The 17,181-nt window shown below is 54.5% G+C and overlaps 1 protein-coding gene across 17 annotated transcripts in view; it reads right to left on the minus strand.

Moving 5' to 3' along the window:
- SEZ6 (seizure related 6 homolog) overlaps positions 1 to 16,538 on the minus strand; it is a 51,079-nt gene extending 34,541 nt beyond the window's left edge. For 16 of the 17 annotated variants that reach the window (XR_013406242.1, XR_013406243.1, XM_077970645.1 and 13 more), the window contains exon 1: positions 15,928 to 16,146. Coding sequence is in view for 15 of the 17 variants with exons in the window: in XM_077970645.1 (XP_077826771.1) it covers positions 15,928 to 15,982 (55 nt within the window). In the remaining 2 variants the exon portion in view is untranslated. Of the gene's footprint in view, positions 1 to 15,927; positions 16,147 to 16,453 lie in introns of those variants that run through there. The other variant, XM_077970640.1, reaches the window with a different exon arrangement.
- Positions 16,539 to 17,181: the final 643 nt, after the last annotated feature.

Genomic DNA, 17,181 nt, shown 5'->3' on the forward strand with positions numbered 1-17,181 from the left:
TTATTCTGGAAGTCACAAGATTTGCAACTTTCCCCATTACTCCTATAAATGACATCACTATTGTAGAACCTACGATTGGTTTGTTGGATGTCTTTTCAGACTTTTGCATTTCTTTTTTTCTTTACTCTGTCACCCAGGCTGGAGTGCAGTGGCATGGTCTTGGCTTGCTGCAGCCTTGACCTCCCAGGCTCAGGTGATTCTCCCACCTCAGCCTCCCAAGTAGCTGGGATTACAGGCGTGTGCCACCACACCTGACCAGTTTTTGTATTTTTAATAGAAATGGAGTTTCACCATGTTGCCCAGGCTGGTCTAGAACTCCTGAACTGAAGCAGTCTGCCCACCTCAGCTTCCCAAAGTGCTGGGATTACAGGTGTGAGCCACCGTGACTGGCAAGACTTTTGCATTTCTGTTGACAAGATGGCTCCACCTGGCTTAAGACTCATGACTCCTGGGTCCTGCGGCCCCCACCCAGAAGTGGACTCAGTGTAGGAGGACCATTTTCCAGACCCCTATGATTTCATCCCCAACCAGTCAGCAGCACCCATTCCCCGACCACCGGCTATAAAAAAGCCTAGCTTCCTTCAGGCTTGAAAGATGACTTCCAAATAATAATAATAATAATAATAGTAAAAAACCAAAAAACCACCAAGACCCTAGTCTCCAAATATCCAGGGAGGCTGAATTGAGTAGTAATACAACTCTGGTCTCCCATTTATTTATTTGTTTATTAAAAAAACTTTTTTTTTTTTTGAGACAATCTCACTCTGTCGCTCAGGCTAGAGTGCAGTGGCATGATCTCATCTCACTGCAACCTCTGCCTCCTGGGTTCAAGCAATTTTTCTGCCTCAGCCTCCCAAGTAGCTGGGGCTACAGGCATGTGCCACCATGGCCAACTAATTTTTGTATTTTTAGTAGGGATGAGGTTTCACCATGTTGGCCAGGCTGATCTCAAACTCCTGACCTCAGGTGATCTGCCTGCCTTGGCTTCCCAAAACGCTGGGATTACAGGCGAGAGCCACTGCTCCTGGCCTTTATTAATTAATTAATTAATTAATTAATTTATTGAGACAGAATCTTGCTCTGTCATCCAGGCTAGAATGCAGTGGCACAATCTTGGCTCACTGCAACCTCTGCCTCTCAGGTTCATGTGATTCTCCTGCCTCAGCCTCCTGAGTAGCTGGGATTACAGCTGTGCACCACCAAGCCTGGCTAATTTTTGTATTTTTAGTAGAGATGGGGTTTTATCATGTTGGTCAGGCTGGTCTCAAACTCCTGACCTCGTGATCTGCCTGCCTCAGCCTCCCAAAGTGTTGGGATTACAGGTGTGAGCCACTGTGCCCAGCCCTTGGTCTCTCATTTAGCTGGCCTTGTGTATTAAATAATTTTTCTATTGCAATTCTCCTATTTTGATAAATAGGTTCTATTTGGGCAGTGGGCAAAAAGGAACCCATTGGGCAGTTACAGACTGGAACTTCTGGGCTCAAACAATCCTCCTGCCTTAGTCTCCTGAGTAGCTGGGACTGCAGATGCATGCCACCATGTCCAGCTTGGGAATGTTTTGTATACATGTGTCTAGTATGGCAGCCAGTAGCCGCATGTGACTATTGAGCACTCAAAATGTGGCCACTGAGAATGAGAAACTAAATTTTAAGTTTTATTTCATGTCAATGAGTTTACTTTTTTTTTTTTCTTAGAGAGAGTTTCTTTCTTATTGCCCAGGCTAGAGTGCAATGACGCGATCTCAGCTCACTGCAACCTCCGGCTCCTTGGGTTCAAGTGGTTCTCCTGCCTCAGCCTCCTGAGTAGCTGGGATTACAGGCGCCTGCCACCACGCCTGGCTAATTTTTGGTGTGTGTAGTAGAGACAGGGTTTCACCATGTTGGCCAAGCTGGTCTTGAACTCCTGACCTCAGGTGATTGGCCCACCTAGGCCTCCCAAAGTGCTGGGATTACAGGTGTTAGCCACAGCGCCTGGCCAGTTTATATTTAAATAGCCACATGTGGTCAGTGGCTACCATAATGGAAAGTGCATATTCCTACCTGTCTTCTCCGCCTTACAGTATTCACCACCTCTCAGTGAGGAAGAACCCAGGGTGGGACTCCTGGAAAAGAGTTAAGATGGGGTGTCTGGCCGGGCGCGGTGGCTCAAGCCTATAATCCCAGCACTTTGGGAGGCCGAGACGGGCGGATCATGAGGTCAGGAGATCGAGACCATCCTGGCTAACACGGTGAAACCCCATCTCTACTAAAAAAAAAAAAAACACACAAAAAACTAGCCGGGCGAGGTGGCGGGCGCCCGTAGTCCCAGCTACTTGGGAGGCTGAGGCAGGAGAATGGCGTAAACCCGGGAGGCGGAGCTTGCAGTGAGCTGAGATCTAGCCACTGCACTCCAGCCCGGGCGACAGAGCAAGACTCCAGACTCCGTCTCAAAAAAAAAAAAAAAAAAAAGATGGGGTGTCTGCTCCCCTTCTTTTGGGTCCAGGAAAACTGCAACTTGGGATTGGCAGGGAGAGGTGACAAGGAGCCCTGGACTTCTTTGGGTTTTTTGGAAAGGCCTCGGGGAGCTGGGTGTAGCAGCCACTCATTCCTCAGGGAGGATTCTTGTCATCCACCGATGAGGTTTGCTTTCTTGGCCGCGCACTGGTGCTCTGAGGGTTGGATGTATGATGGGCAATTCTGGAAGCTCAGGCAGAGCCAGTTTAGGAGGATTTTATGGGTGGAGGACAGCCAGGAACACTTAGCCTCGTGCTTTGCCCTCACATGTGTGTTCCAGGGGAACGTTTGCTGCGCTCTATTGGCTTGCCCCTGCCTCACTGCCCAGCCGGCAGCACGGAGGGCAGAGTATCTGGCCTGGCTACTACCCCAGAGCAGCTGCCTGGCCTCGGGCACAGGATAGGCACTCGCATTTACTGAGCACCCACTATGGGCCAGCCATGCACTTCACAAAGAGCTGTCTTCCACCTAGAGTGGCAGCCCTTTGTGCTTGGAATCAATAGTTTATGCTTGGCCTATGAAGAAACTGAGGCTGAGAGGCAAAGTGAATCCTCCTAGTTCACACAGAGGAAAGTGGCAAATAAAGAGTTTGAACTGAAGTCTGCCTATTCCATAGCCTGGGATGAAAATGTCTACTGCCTTGACTACTGCTTTGTATGAGCATGTGTGCACGAGCCCTGGAGTGTGTGTGTGTGTGTGTTCAAATGCATGTGCATGTGAAGGTCCAAATACATGCCTGTGCCACAAATCACTACCAAGTGTCCCTGCCCAAGGATGCCACACCCTGGGACCTGGCTTCAAGCAGTCCCCAAGCCCAGAAAGTCCCTACCCCCCAAAAGAAGGGATATATTTCTCTCCAAGGTGGCTGTTGTGCCCCCTCCTTTTCACTCTGCCCTCTCCTTGGGCCCTGACCTGACCCACCCCAGGGCCGTCTGTCCTGAACAGCGTCTCAGACTCTGGGTAGGTTGGGGAGGGACAGACTAGCCGGAGCTGCGGCTGGGCCAGTCCTCTTTGCTCCAGTGTCCCCTCCCTCCCATGAGGCTGTGACCAGGGGCCCAGAGGAGAGGGAGCTCCCAGCTAACTGCCACGTTCTCTGCTTTCCAATTTACAATCTAATATGGTCTTGCCACTGCAGAGTTGGGGGCTGGAGAGGTGAGGAATGAGGCCTCTGCTCCTGTGTCACCTGCTGCACTCTACACCTTCCCCTGCAGCCCTGTGCTCCGCTCTCCTGTCTGCCTGCTGGCCCTGGGGACCCCAGCCCTGCCTGCCCACAGTTCCTCAGACTGGGCAGGTGGCACCAGAGCTGGGGGCCTGGAGTGGGGGTTAGTTGAGAGGGAGGGACTGACCTTGAGGTAGGGGCAGGAGTTGACCCCGGCCCCTGGGGTAGGATGGAAGGAATTGTCTTGGCATCACCCCCTCACCAGTCTGATAAATAACCAATCTGCTGTACCTCACCCTGCTTATGCCAGCTCCCAGGAGTGTGGCCAGGGCAGAGTCCTAGGTAGGGCTGGAGCTGGGAACTGGGCTTCATTCTCTCCCTGGAGGGGTTTCTGTCCATCAGCTCCTCCTGTCCATCTGCTAGCCCCAGGCCCCTTCTCCTACCTGCTACGTTAGCAGGCAGAGAATGAGGAGCTACCCACTGGCCCCAAGGTGGGGGCGTGGAGCAAGTGGGCAGAGGTATGTGGCCCTGAGCTGGGTGCTCGGCTCACAGCCCTCCCCCTGTGCCAGACACTTCTACCACCACCATATGAGCAGCAGAGGCCATATTTCTCTGAGTGGAAAATCTTCGAAGTGTCAGCTGGGACAAGGAAGGATGTGGAGGCAGGAACTGCATTCTCCCTGGAGCCAGTATCAGGGTCTGTCCAGTGCAGTGGTAAAGTTGGGGGACAAGGGTTGATCTAGGGAGGAATAGCATCCCCTCCATCCTTTGCCCTGCTGCCTGGCTCCACATACCCACCAAAGACAGTCCTGCCTAGCCATAGAGCCCATCAAGACAGGGCAATGAGATGCCAGGGCTGGAGAGCAGGTTCCTTCTGGCCAGCATCTGTGGACTACTGCCCCCTCCCAGCCTCTGTCCTGAGGTTCAAAAGGCAACACCACTGAGGCTGTTCCAGCACATGTGTCCACTTCTGAGCTGAATCACCAGCCTGGCAGCCCCAAGCCTCTGTGGCCTTTGGGTCAGATGAAGGGGCTTGTTTTGTGCACCAGGACCAAAGTTACCTCCCTGACTTCGTGACCTTTGCCCTGTGGTTACTTTTGTCTGCTGCTTCTGGGAGGAGATGAAGTTGGAGAGCTTGGCTGTAAATGAAGGGGCTGTGAGCCCAGACCCCTGGGCTACCCTGATGCTGAGGTGAGTTCTGGCCACTCACTACCCTGGAGGTCCCTAGCGTGTCTATTCTTAGCTATGGAAGCTGAGGAGCCTGGTGAGGCCTTATTAGAAGGCCTTGAGCATGGAGGGAGCTCTGCCACTGACAGGCTATGCGACCTTGGGGTTGCCCGGCCTCTCTGGGCCTGGCCAGTTTTTCATACAGTACTTGGTTACTGACTTTTGTTTTTTGTTTTGTTGTTGTTGTTTTTTCCTTTTTTGAGACGGAGTCTCACTCTGTCTCCCAGGCTGGAGTGCAGTGGCATAATCTTGGCTCACTGCAACCTCTGCCGCCCGGGTTCAAGCGATTCTCTTGCCTCAGCCTCCCGAGTAGCTGGGATTATAGGTGCCTGCCATCGCGCCTGGCTAATTTTTGTATTTTTATTAGAGACGGGATTTCACCGTGTTAGCCAGGATGGTCTCGATTTCGTGACCTCATGATCCACCCGCCTCAGCCTCCCAAAGTTCTGGGACTACAGGCATCCGCCACTGAGCCTGGCTAATTTTTGTATTTTTTAGTAGAGGCAGGGTTTCACCGTGTTAGCCAGGATGGTCTCGATCTCCTGACCTTGTGATCCGCTCGCCTCGGCCTCCCAAAGTGCTGGGATTACACGCGTGAGCCACGGCGCCCAGCCAACTTGCCACTTTTCTTTTTGTGTGCGCTGGAGCCTGTCTCCTCATCTCCTTCTGCTGAGCATCTGGAGGGCTAGGCTGTGTGTATGTGTTTGTGTGTCTGTGTGTGTGCACATGTGTAAGTATGTAGATGTGTGAACATATTTGTGTGTGTGTCTCTGTGTGTGTGCGTGTATGTGGTGGCAGGGGTGCATGAGGTGAGGAATAGGAGTAGGGGATGGAAGTGTGAGAAGAGGGCCTGGAGAGAGCACTAAGGTTTCTGGGCAGCTGCTGTGTGCTAGACTCCATGCTGCCCTATCATCTACACCATCTGATTAATCCTCCCCATCCCACTGGTGGAGAAACAGGGTCTGAGAGCTGACGTGACCTGTGGGAGGTGGTCTAGCTGGGCCTGGGAGGCAGACCCTGGGGCATCCTTGTCCTGCTAAGCTCAAGAGACAGACAGAAGGACAGATGCAGGAACAAAAGACTTTGAAAGCAAAGATGGCCTGCGACCAGAGGACTCCCTCCTTGGTCTCTCAGTTCAGACCCCTTGAACTGCCCTACCGTACCTTCTCCCAGCTGGTGCGAGTTTCCAGAGCAGCTGTAGCAGTGGTGGTGGTGGGACCTAGGGTGAAGGCTCAAGGGTGTGGAAGGCAATGAGCTCTAATGGTGGTCTTTTGGCAGAGTTGAGCTGTAGTAGGGGCCTGAAGCCCCGCTGGGGAGTGCAAGGGCAGTACTGGAGCCACCTCCTCCAGGCGTGCCTCCCTCCTCTCCACATCCTGACACTATGAGCTCCTTTCTGCCTCTCCCAGCCTCTGTGTGGGAGACGCAGAAGCTCCAGCCTTATTTCCAAACGGCCTAGGGAGGAGTCACTGGAGGCCTGGGCTCTGCCCTTAGGGATTTGGAGAGGTTGTCAGGGCAGAGGGAGGGCAACCTGGGACCTCTTCCAGCCCCAGGCAGGTGGGATGAGCTTCACCTGCCCCAGCGTGTGGGCCCTGCACCTGTGGGGTATCCCAGGCACCTTTTGTTCTCCAAGGCCTTGTGGGCCTGAGGGGAAGGGGCCCCGCCTGCCCAGCACTCCAGCCCATGAGGCTGGCCCGGCCCTTCACTTCCCCAGCAAACCTGAGTGGGGGAGGGGAGGGGTGCAGAGCTGCTAAAAATAGCAGCAGCAGCTCCAGTTATGAGTCTCCTTGAGGGGTCAGTGGAGCCTAAGATTGGGGAGGAAGAGACTGGAATGGGCTGCAGGGAGGGAGTGAGACCAGCCTGAGCTGGGGCCTGCTGTACCTTATACTCAGGCCACAGTCCTAGGATGCAGGGACAGAGGGCACAGACATGCAGGGATATATGGACACAGACACTCAAGGACAGGTGAACAAGCCAGGCAGAAATGCACGTAGACATGGCTACCAGCACATCTGGGGCTTCCTCTCCCCAGAACCTCAGGAACACCAGATGATCCCAGCTGCACGGCCCCCAGCCACTCAGGCCTGTCCCTTGCCTCCACCTTGTTTTGACCTCCAAGGACCCTGCAGAGCTGGGTGTGTGGACACTTTGAGTTGAGAAGGCTAAGCCCACCTCCCTTGTCTCTTTCAGTCTCCTGTGTGTGCGGCTCTGTGTAGGAAAGGACCAGGGGTCACCAGAGGCAGCATCAGAGATAGAATTACAGCACAGACCAGAATTAGGACACCAAGTGGCTGTCGCCTCAGGGGCATCACTCGACCTGAGCAACAGGCTCTTTCTAGCCTGGCTGGCAGGCAGAGGGAGGCATGGGAAAGAAGTGATTGGACCCAGTAGGGCAGGACTGGGGCTCTGCCAGGAGATGGGTGGGAAGTGAGGGAAGGGGGTCAAGGGGATCTAGAGAAGTAAATGCATGGACGACCGCTCTCATACATGCCTTGTTTGATCCCACCTTCACACCTTTGCCCAGAGATGCCCCTTTTGCCAGGGGCTCTTTGGTCCACAAAATTGACTCCATCTCTTACCTTTCCTCTAACCAGCCAGAAAATAGGGCTTCATGACAGGAGGGGCCTGCCAGCTGCTGGACCAGAGGTTTCAAATCACCAGCATATCTCTCTGCTAGCGGTAAACAATGTCTAAGACAATGTCCATCAGAGCAGCAAGCCAGGGCGAAGGCCTCAGAAGCACCCTGACCTTGGTCCCTCTGCATTGCTAGTCCCACCTTTTTGGACAGACCCGAACCAACTGGTGCTCACCCCCACCCCTGCCTCAGCGGTCCAGCCCTGGACTCCTGGGTTGTATGATTTAGGCCCTGCAGGGATGCCTGACAAATCAGCCTCTCCTGGTGATGGACATCTCTGGCTGTTTGAGGGGCCTCCTCTCAAGAGTTCTTGTGGTTTCTTCCCAGTAATCATCCCCCCACCCTGATTTCCTTTGATCTTGAGGCTGCTCCACAAAAGAGGTGGGGCAAGGACAGGCATCATGAATTCTCAAGGAAACTGAGGCATAGGGGTGTGACACAACTTGCCCAAGGTCACCCAGCCAGCAAAACCCAGCACTGGGTGTAAACCCTGCAGTCCTGACTCCCTGACCAGGCTTCTTCCTCTTATGTTCTTCTTTTAAGACTCCTCCCTCCTCCTTGAGCAGAACTTGGCTCCCCACACTGCCTGATGCCACCCTGCCCCCAACCCCAGGCTCTGGGACTCCTTAGGCACCTGCTGGCTGGTGGGACCCAGGCCAGACACTCAGCAGGTGGCTGCCTGGGGGACAAAGGAGTTGGGACTCAGCTGCTGAGCTGGGAGGAAGGGAGGGAGGGAAGGAGGGAGGGAGGGAGAAGCTATGGGGAGGGAGGAGGGATGGGGTTGGAAGTGGGGAGGAGAAGTGTCCGCTTTGGTGTCTTTAACAAGGAGCCACGAGCAAAGAGGGGGTAAAACACATGCCCATGAGCATAGGGGGCACTCAGTGGTTTAGGCATTTTTCCACTGTGACCCCAAGTTCTGTCCTACCAGACTCTCGACCAGTTAGAGGGAGGGGCTTGAGGGTAGAGAGAAGAGCGTGTTGGGAGGGGGGATGGAGAGACTGAGAGAGATGCCAAAGTTGATGCCACAGTGTCAACGTTCTGGCTGGCCCGGGGGACCCAGGGATAGGGAGGGAGGGCATGGGAAGGAGGGCATGGTGAGGAGAGATTCTGCAGCACATGCGATTTGGTGCTGCAGAATCCAAGTAGCGGGTGTCCCCCTTCTTTCCCCACCACAAATTCATGATGCTTGTCCTTGTTCCAGCTCTTTAATGGAACGGCATCAGGATCAAAGGAAATCAGGGGGCTGGTGACTGGGAAGAAACCAGAAGTCCCCCCACCCCTTGAGAGGAGGGTCGTCCAACAGCCAGAGCTGTCCAGTGGCAGGAGAAGCCCTGTACCTGCTCTTCAGGGGCACATCTGACCCGCCAGAGATAGGAAGGGTTTTGATGAAGGGCACCCATCATGGATTGGCCCAGGGACCCCAGAGACAAACTCTTTTGCTACAAATGAGAAACTGAGGCCTTGAGCAGTTCCTGGCCAGGAGTCTCCTGTCCTTCTGGAGGCCAGAGTAGTTGGATCATATAGATGCTGTTTGTCATTTCATCTGTATCTCATTCTATTAAAATCAGAGGGTTGCTAGTCTAACTGGAAAGAGAGTCACAACTGAGCTCATTAAAAAGGCAGCTCCACTCTAAACTGAGTTCCTTAAGGGGAGGGATTATGTTGTATTCCTGCCTATCAAAGCACCTGGTAGGTGTTGAATAGAGGGTTGTTGAATGGAGACTGGATGGATGGATGGATGGAGGATGGACAAGCTAAGTTCTGTTGGTGTTTGGGAAACAGAGAGAGCCGTCCGGGCTGGGTGATCAGGAAAAGAGGGGGTGGGAGAATTGAAATAAGCAGAAGAACCCAGGATGGCATTCCAGGTATGAAAAAATGGCTGAGCAAAACTGTAGGGGATGAGTGAAACAAGGCACGCACAGGGTCTAGGATTCACCCTAGCATCCTCACGGCATCTCCCCACTGACCCCTTCATTCAGTCCCTGCTCATCTCCTGGCAGAGCCCCTTGTTCCAGATGGGCCCAGCCAGGACTTCCCACCCCACCCCCTCCCTCCTGCCAGACTGCCTGCCAGCAAGGCTGCAGGCTCTGCAGCCTGAGACCCAGAGACCCGGATTGTTGTTGGAGAATCGGCAGGTTTGTGGATTGTTGTTGGAAAAGCCGCAGGTTTGTTTGCTCTGGAACCCGCGGAGAAATCCCAACAATCAATGGCCAACAACACTCTGCCTGCGGCTGCAGCATCGATCCTCCCCTCCCACTTCTGGCAGTTTGGGCAGCAGGTAGCCAGGTAGAAGGAAGCTGGGGCAGGGTTGGGCCTTCTCACCTAGGGGCTGGGCCTCAGCGGAGGCTGAAGGGGAGAGGTAGGGAAGCCCAGGATGCCAGGACAGGAGTGACTGGTCCTCTCATTCACAAAGCCCTCAAAGGATTGGAGAGTAAGAGCCACCCCAAATCACTCTGCTCTGGCCCAGCAGTTCAGCGACCATAGTTAACCTGACTCCCAGCGCCTTGCTCTTTCCTGGCCTCCAAATGTTGGAAAGGATGTTTTATTCCTTTGCCACTAAGGACTGAGAAGCATCTATCATCATCAGAAATGTGCTAGAAGAAAGTGAGGAGCTGTTTATGTCTTGGGTTTATCTGACAACATGGGTTTCAACTTGATTAATAAAAGACAGATAATAACTTCTATCTCATAGAGATGATAAGGGAACTAAATGAGCTAATGTATACAAAGCAATTTGTATGGTGCCTGGCACGTAGTTGGTACCAAATAAATGTTTGCTATTATTGTTGCTATTATTATTATTTGGATAGTGATACTCTGCTGGGTTCCCATCTGCCTGTAGTGAAACTCTCCCCTATACCAGGAAAGTGGACACAGTGCTAGCTGAAGCCAGGTTTTGTGAAATGGGCAGACACTTTGGAGTAGCTTTACTACTTATTGGCTGTGCAGCCTCAGGGTAAGTAACTTAATCTCTTCAAAACTCAGTTTTTCCATGTGTAAAATGGGAACAACTAATCTCTTACTGTCAGTACTAAATAGAAAAGTCATGTGAAAGGCTTGACCAGTGAAGGCTAGGCCCCTAGGGATTCTGGGCAGGCCTCGCACCTCAGTATATGTCTATGGAATGAATGAATGATGGATGGATGGATGGACGGGTAGATATACTCCAGGGACTGCTCTTTTAGGAGCTGTGGATCTTAATTATTATGGTTCTGGATGATTCTTAGGGCTCCACCTCTCCATTAAAGGGCATGCAGGCTCATAGCTGCTCCCAAAGATTCATGTTGGTCCCTGTAAGCTATGTGAGAGTGTCTGAAGCTGGGAGATGGATGAGGGGGCTGTGGAGCCAGATGACATAGATTCATCCTTCCCTTACCTCTCAGTGCCAGCCAAGTCCATATGCGGCATCCCTCTCAGCAATTAGGGGTAGTGGGTGGGTGCTTAGGGTGGCTGTTATGGGAGGGGGTCAGGAAGCCTGGGCTTTACCTCTGCCAGTATCCACCTGTGCAACTCTCATTAATTTATTCAACATGCATTTAATGTCTGCCATGTGCTAGACTCTGTGCCACTGGGGACACAAGGAGTGGTGGCACTAAGGGGTGACTGGGGAGAGGCTTCAGCCCATGCAGAATGGCCGTCAGCACACTTCCCCGGAGCCACCTCAGGCTGATGGCGTGACAGCTTAATTTGCAGAAGGAAAAAACGAAGTAAAGGCTATAATTTACAGTTGGGATAATTGGCCAACGTTAGGAAAGGAAAAAATTCTAACATACAATCTATGTAAAAATAGCGTGCTTGCTACGCAAACTCAGCTTCAAGATTCGGTCGCAGCTGCCATAGGCCCGCCTTGCCTTTCTAACCAAGCAACTGACCCTAAACTTCTCCGGAACAGGATTTCTAGAGCTTCCCCAAGACATAGCGGGTGAACAAAACAGACTTGGGATCATCTTTGCTGAGTTTAGTTTTGCTGCTGGAGCATCAAGCAATCAGGGACTTGTGACCCAGCAAGACGGAGACCTGGATGGGGGAAGCCAAGGAATGGTGAGAGCACAGAGGAGTCCTCTGACCCAGGCTGGAGGACGGGCGAGGCTCCCCTGAGGAACCATATAGTAGACGCCCCTTAAATATGTACTGAAGAATTACAGGAAGTGCCAGCTAAGCTAATACTTGAAGCATGAGGTACAGTGAGCCAGACTGGCCCAGGAGGGGAAAGGAATTTCAGGCAGAAAGGCTGATAAGAGCCCAGAAGCTGTTGAGAACTTGGTTCATTTGACTTGGCTAATTTGGAAAACTGAAGCTAAAACTCCTTTGGCCTGGCTGGGTGGGTTGGCTTCCCAGAATTGCTGCTTCCTGTTGGAATTGGTCTTGGAGACCCCCTAGTGCCTGCTTCCCACCACCCAGCTGCAGACCAGTGCTGGCAGCATAGTCTCCTCCGGAAGCCTCTTCCATATAGAACCCGGCTCCTCCTCCCTGAGAATAAGCCAGTAAGCTGGGGACCCAGAAATCTGCATGACTTGACAAGAACTTTGAGGCTCTCCTGTGCTATAAGGCATGGCAATCTTACATTGAAGGCTCCAGAGAGTGGAGAGCCAGAGAGGGCAGGGGTATACGTGAGATCACATGGGAGCCTGGGCTCTTAACTACCTGGACTGAGAAGTCCCTTCACTAGTGTAACCCTTGCCTAATAGGCCTTTTTCTGTACTCTCTTTCTTCTTTTTTTTTTTGATGGGGGTAGGGGTGGGGTTGGTAGAATACTGAGCCCTGACAGCTCTGCCCAAGTGGGGGCACAGCATTCCTGAGCTGATCCCAGTCTGGCAGATGGGGCTTGATAGGGCTAAGATAGGTGGGGACAAGGAGCAGAGGAAGCTGGAGGGCCTGGAACTGGATGGATGGAGGGGCTAAGGAGGCAGGCTTTCTGATATGCCCCCCATATTTAGGCAGGTGTGGTAGTACTGGTGGGGAATGGAAGCTCAGTTTCTAATTAAGCCCAGCCCTTGTGTCTCCTTGCTCTCCATTAGTGCCCCACAGTGTCCCCAAGGCATTTTAAGCTGCCACCCTGCTGAGGAGGCCGGGAAGGCTGCCAGGGCCTGCCAAGCTTAGACCTATGAGGAGCAAAAAGCCAGCTCAGGCTTCTCCTGTCCACGGCAGTCTCTGGGTCCTCCAGCCTCCTCAGAAGCCTGGGGCCAGTGGGCAGGGGTGTGCTGCTGCCTGCCATGTCAACCTCTGGGGTTCTGAACAGAATCTGGACTGTTCAGATCTCCCATGGGGCCTTGTCCTCAGTACCACTTCCTGATCCTGAAGTGCCAGGCTGAGGACAAGGAGCAGGACCTAGTATTGGTTTCAGCCGCAGCCCCCAGACTCAGGGATGTGCTGTTAGAATCCAGCACCTACCAAGGAGTCTGCAGGAAGCAGCAATTACCATTTTAGGTTAAGGCAGCCCTGGTTTGTTAACCCTTGCAGCACTGGAGCTCCTGGAAGCCGAGTCGTCCTTCCTCTCTTTTCTCCTCCGGATCTTCCCTCCCAGACATCATCCCTCAGTTCTTGGCAGAGTGAGCAACCCAGATTTGCCATCCCCAGGCTCCCTCTATCACCACATTCTCAAGTGGAGCCCAGAGAGGTGGAGCAGCAGGTCCAAGGTCACACAGCCATGGAGGCAGCCTCCATTCCCGAGACCCAACATTACCCCAGTCTCAGTGGCTTCCACCTTCACAATCTCTCTAGGCCACATTCACACATGCAGAGTTTAATTAACTTTATTGATATTCAGAAATTAGGAGAATGACTAAAGGTAATTGCTCATTAAAAATCATTAAACTGACACAGCAGGCTCGGCATACGCAGCCCCTTCCACACTGCCTTCTTCCTTCACTGTGGCTGGATCGCCCAGGCACCCCACACAGCTTGGGAAGATATCCCGTGACCCAAGGCGCCCCTGGTGCCTGACGCCAATTGAGCCTTGGAGGCTGCAGAAGGGAATAGGGGACTGAGCATGTGAGGTTGGGCCAGGCCCAGCACGATCTCACCCTACCTCCGTAGCCTCAGCACACCAGGCCTCCTGAGGCATCTGGGCCGTGCCTGGTTACATCCTGCAGCCTGCATCCCGCCTATGAGCAAAGCTCTGAGGGCCTCATCAGAGAGGTGGCAGGGCCGAAAGGCTGAGGGATGCACTCCTCTGGCCGAAAAGGCTCATAGCCCAAGGCCTTTGCTCCTTTAGGCTTGCCTTCACAAAGCTAAAGTGCCCAGGGACCCTGGGATGGCCAAATGTGCTGCTCCTCAGTGAGATGACTCACTATCCCAATGTCTGGGAACTCCAGCCCAGCTGAGGAGAGAGGAGCCTCTGGTCACCCAACTCTGACATCCCAGCCCTCTCACCCTCAGGCTTGGCACTTCAGGGCTGCTGCTGCTTCTCCCTTGGGGAGTGAAAATAAAGGTCTTTCCCAACAGCCAGACTCCTACCCCACATATCTCATGGGCACTGGAGATCCTGATAGTCGGGAAGGGACACTGCCCAGGGACACACAGACTTGAGGCCACAGAGTGAGCAGGCTCCTCCTAATACCCACACCCACATCCCAATCAGGGCTGGTCGGATCCCTGGTCACACCAGCCTTCCTTCTGGATTCCCATAGTCTCGCTCTAGCCCTTCAGGGAGCTCTCTGGCTGAGGCTGCACCCACACACTAGTGGCCTCACACGGTCCTCACACCTGTTCACTGCTGACCCCTCACCCAAGGTTTGGACCACCTGAAGTGCAGACACACTGGGACTGGCTCCTCTAGGCATGCAGGGCCCTGATTACTCTCACATTCAGACTCACAGACTCACACACAAGGCCTTGACTACTTGCCAGGGGACAGGGCCCTGTGCCCCAGGGGAGCTGTCCAGCGCCAGGACCCATCAGGACCCAAGATAGGTTCGGAATTCCTAGGGACATTCTCAGGCAGCTGGGCAGGGATTCATGCTTCTCCTTCCTGGTTTCCGTCCCTGGCGTGGGGCTTGCAGGACTCTCCCTCTCCCCAAAAGTGAGCACACGGTTTCAAGTTCTGGGCACTGCCGGAGACCCAGCGTGGGCAGACGGGTGGTGGGGCGAGGACACTGGGCTGTGTGCAAGTGGAGTTACAGGCTCAGAAAAAGGCTTCTGCGTCTCTGGGGCCGCAGTTTTTCTTCCTGGATGAAGAAAACTGCCATCCAGCGGCCCAGCCTGTCCCTGGCCGCGCTGCCCTGACCTCCGCAGCGGCCTGAAAAGATCGAGCAGGAAAACTCCCACCCTCACACTTCTCCACATCAGACGCTTCAAACCATATGGCAAGGGACGGCAGGTCTCAACTCCAAGTGAGGTTCTGCCGACGACCCTACCAGCCGACTGGCTGCAGCGGGAGAAGGACGTGGGTGCCAGTAGCTTCTATGAGAGCTTGTTTGAGCCGGGACGGCAGGTCCAGACAAGACTCTTCCCAGAGGCACGGAACCCCTATCCTCTCCCCAGCACTCCCTTGCCACTCACACCATTGCCAAGCTTCCCTTTACTCCAGACCGATGAAGTTGGGGACCAGACTCCTAGAGGGGGCGCGGGGATTCTCAGGGTGTGGGGAACAGGTCCTCCAGAGACAAATCTGCCGCGCAGGTGGGGAGTGGATCGGGGCCAGGCAGGAAGGCAGAGCTCGGGGCAGTGGTGTGTGTATGCGTGTGTGTGTCTGTGTGTGTGTCTGTGTGTGTACAAGGAAAAGACTTTGGGGAGGACAGAGTCTCTATCCCAGGATCTCCGCTGCTGCAGCCCAGGGCAGAGCTAGGAGCTAGATAGGGGGCCCAGGCCCTCGGAGTTTCTCTCTAGAATTGTGCTCTAGGTCCCGACTCTGGCGTGGCAGCGCCAAGGCATGGGGAGGTAAGGGAGGTCCCAACCCCGGGTCCGGCCGCCATCCGGCCCAGTCTCCCCGCAATAAGAACACGAGAGGCCCCGGAACCGGCGGCAAAGTCGAGCGAAGTTTGGCGGGCGGCAGGGGAAGCGGGACCGCGGGTCGCCAGCTGGACCGTCCCGACTCACTGACCTGCGCCCCCCGGCACGCGCCCCGGCGCCCTGAGACGCCTAGAGTGTGGCGAGGTAGCGCGCGGGTGAGCGCGTGTATGCGGGGAGTGGGTGGCGTGATGAATTGCAGCAGAGAAATCCCATTAGATCTGGGGAGATGATTAAAGGCGAGGTCTCGGCTGGGCGCGAATGGCGGGAGCCGCGGCAGCTTCCCGCCCGCGAAGCCCGCGAAGCCCGCGCCCCGCCCGGCTTGGCCGGCGCCGGGGGCAGCGCAGCCGGCGGGGCGCGGTGCTTGGACTGGGCAGCCAGATGCCCAAAGCTGGGCACCGGGTCTCCCTTCCCACCTCTGGGGCCCCGCTCCCGCCCCCGTCCTGCCGCCGAACGCCGGAGTCCCTTACCGTGAGCTAGGAGCGCCAGCAGCGAGGGCAGAAGCAGCAGGGCTGCCGGGCGCATGGTGCTGGTTGCGGCCGCGCCCCGGGCTGGGACCGCGGCGGGAGGGCGGGGGGCTTGGTGGGGCTTGGGTGCGTGGGTAGAGCCAGGTCCGGCCGGGGAGAGGGAGCGGGGCCGCCGCCGTCACCGCCACTGCCGCCGCCAGCGCCTGACAGAATCAGCACCACGGCCAGCGCCTGGCGTCGGCGCCGGGGATCGCCGCGCCGGGCTGGGGGCGGGGGCGCGGGAGGAGCTGCTTACCGTAAAGTCTCAAGCAAAGGCGCAGAGACCCAGGGGCAGGAACCCAGGCTCCCGAGCCACCGAGACTGCCCTACTCATGTGGGCACACGGCCCCTGTCCTTCTGCGCTGCCCACACCCAGTCAAGCATGCCACTCTCTCTACCGTTAACAACCTGCCAAGGAGGTGGATTGTCTTCTGATTCTCCATGAGAAAGAGCAACACCTTCCCCACCCCTCTCCACCCAATCCTGGTACCTGAGGGCATCAAGGGTGACCTGGGAAGACATCCGAGAGTGAGGCAGCTGGTGAGGCTCGTGTGCCCTTGTGGCAGTTTCGTCTTGGGCCGATAATGAAGATGGCTTTTGAGCTTACAAAGGACAATAAATTATTACTTTGTGCTCAATAAATGCCAGGGCTCCAGGCAGCTGCATCAGCAGCAAACTGTGCTCACAGAAAAGCTTAATTATCCTGATATTACAGTTAAAAGCCAGTGGCATTCGCGTCTTGGGGAGATATTCTTCACTTGGCAGGAGGCAACCCGGGCCAAGCTGTGGGCAGCTGAAGGTAGTATCCTGGGTCCCCACGTAGCCCTGGATCTCCAGGACTCTGCCTTGGCCCCTGTGCAGGACGAGAGAAGCCACAATGACAGTCAGTACAGACCCTTCCCATGCCATCTCTGTCCAGGTTTCTGGAACTGGTGGAGAAAATGGGATAGGCATGAGACAGGGTTTCCTAGAGCTGTTTTATTTTATTTTATTGTTTTTAGAGACAGGGTCTCTGTTGCTTAGGCTGGAAATGCAGTGGCACAATTATATTAATAGCTCACGGTAACCTCAAACTCCTGGGCTCAAGAGGTCCTCCCACTTCAGCCTTTCGAGTAGCTAGGACTACAGGCATGCGCCACGAAGCCCGGCTAATTTTTAAATTTTTTGTAGATATAAGGTCTCACTATGTTGCCCAGAATGGTCTTGAACTCCTGGCCT

This window comes from Macaca mulatta, chromosome 16 (genome assembly GCF_049350105.2).
Source record: "Macaca mulatta isolate MMU2019108-1 chromosome 16, T2T-MMU8v2.0, whole genome shotgun sequence".
NCBI lineage: Eukaryota > Metazoa > Chordata > Mammalia > Primates > Cercopithecidae > Macaca > Macaca mulatta.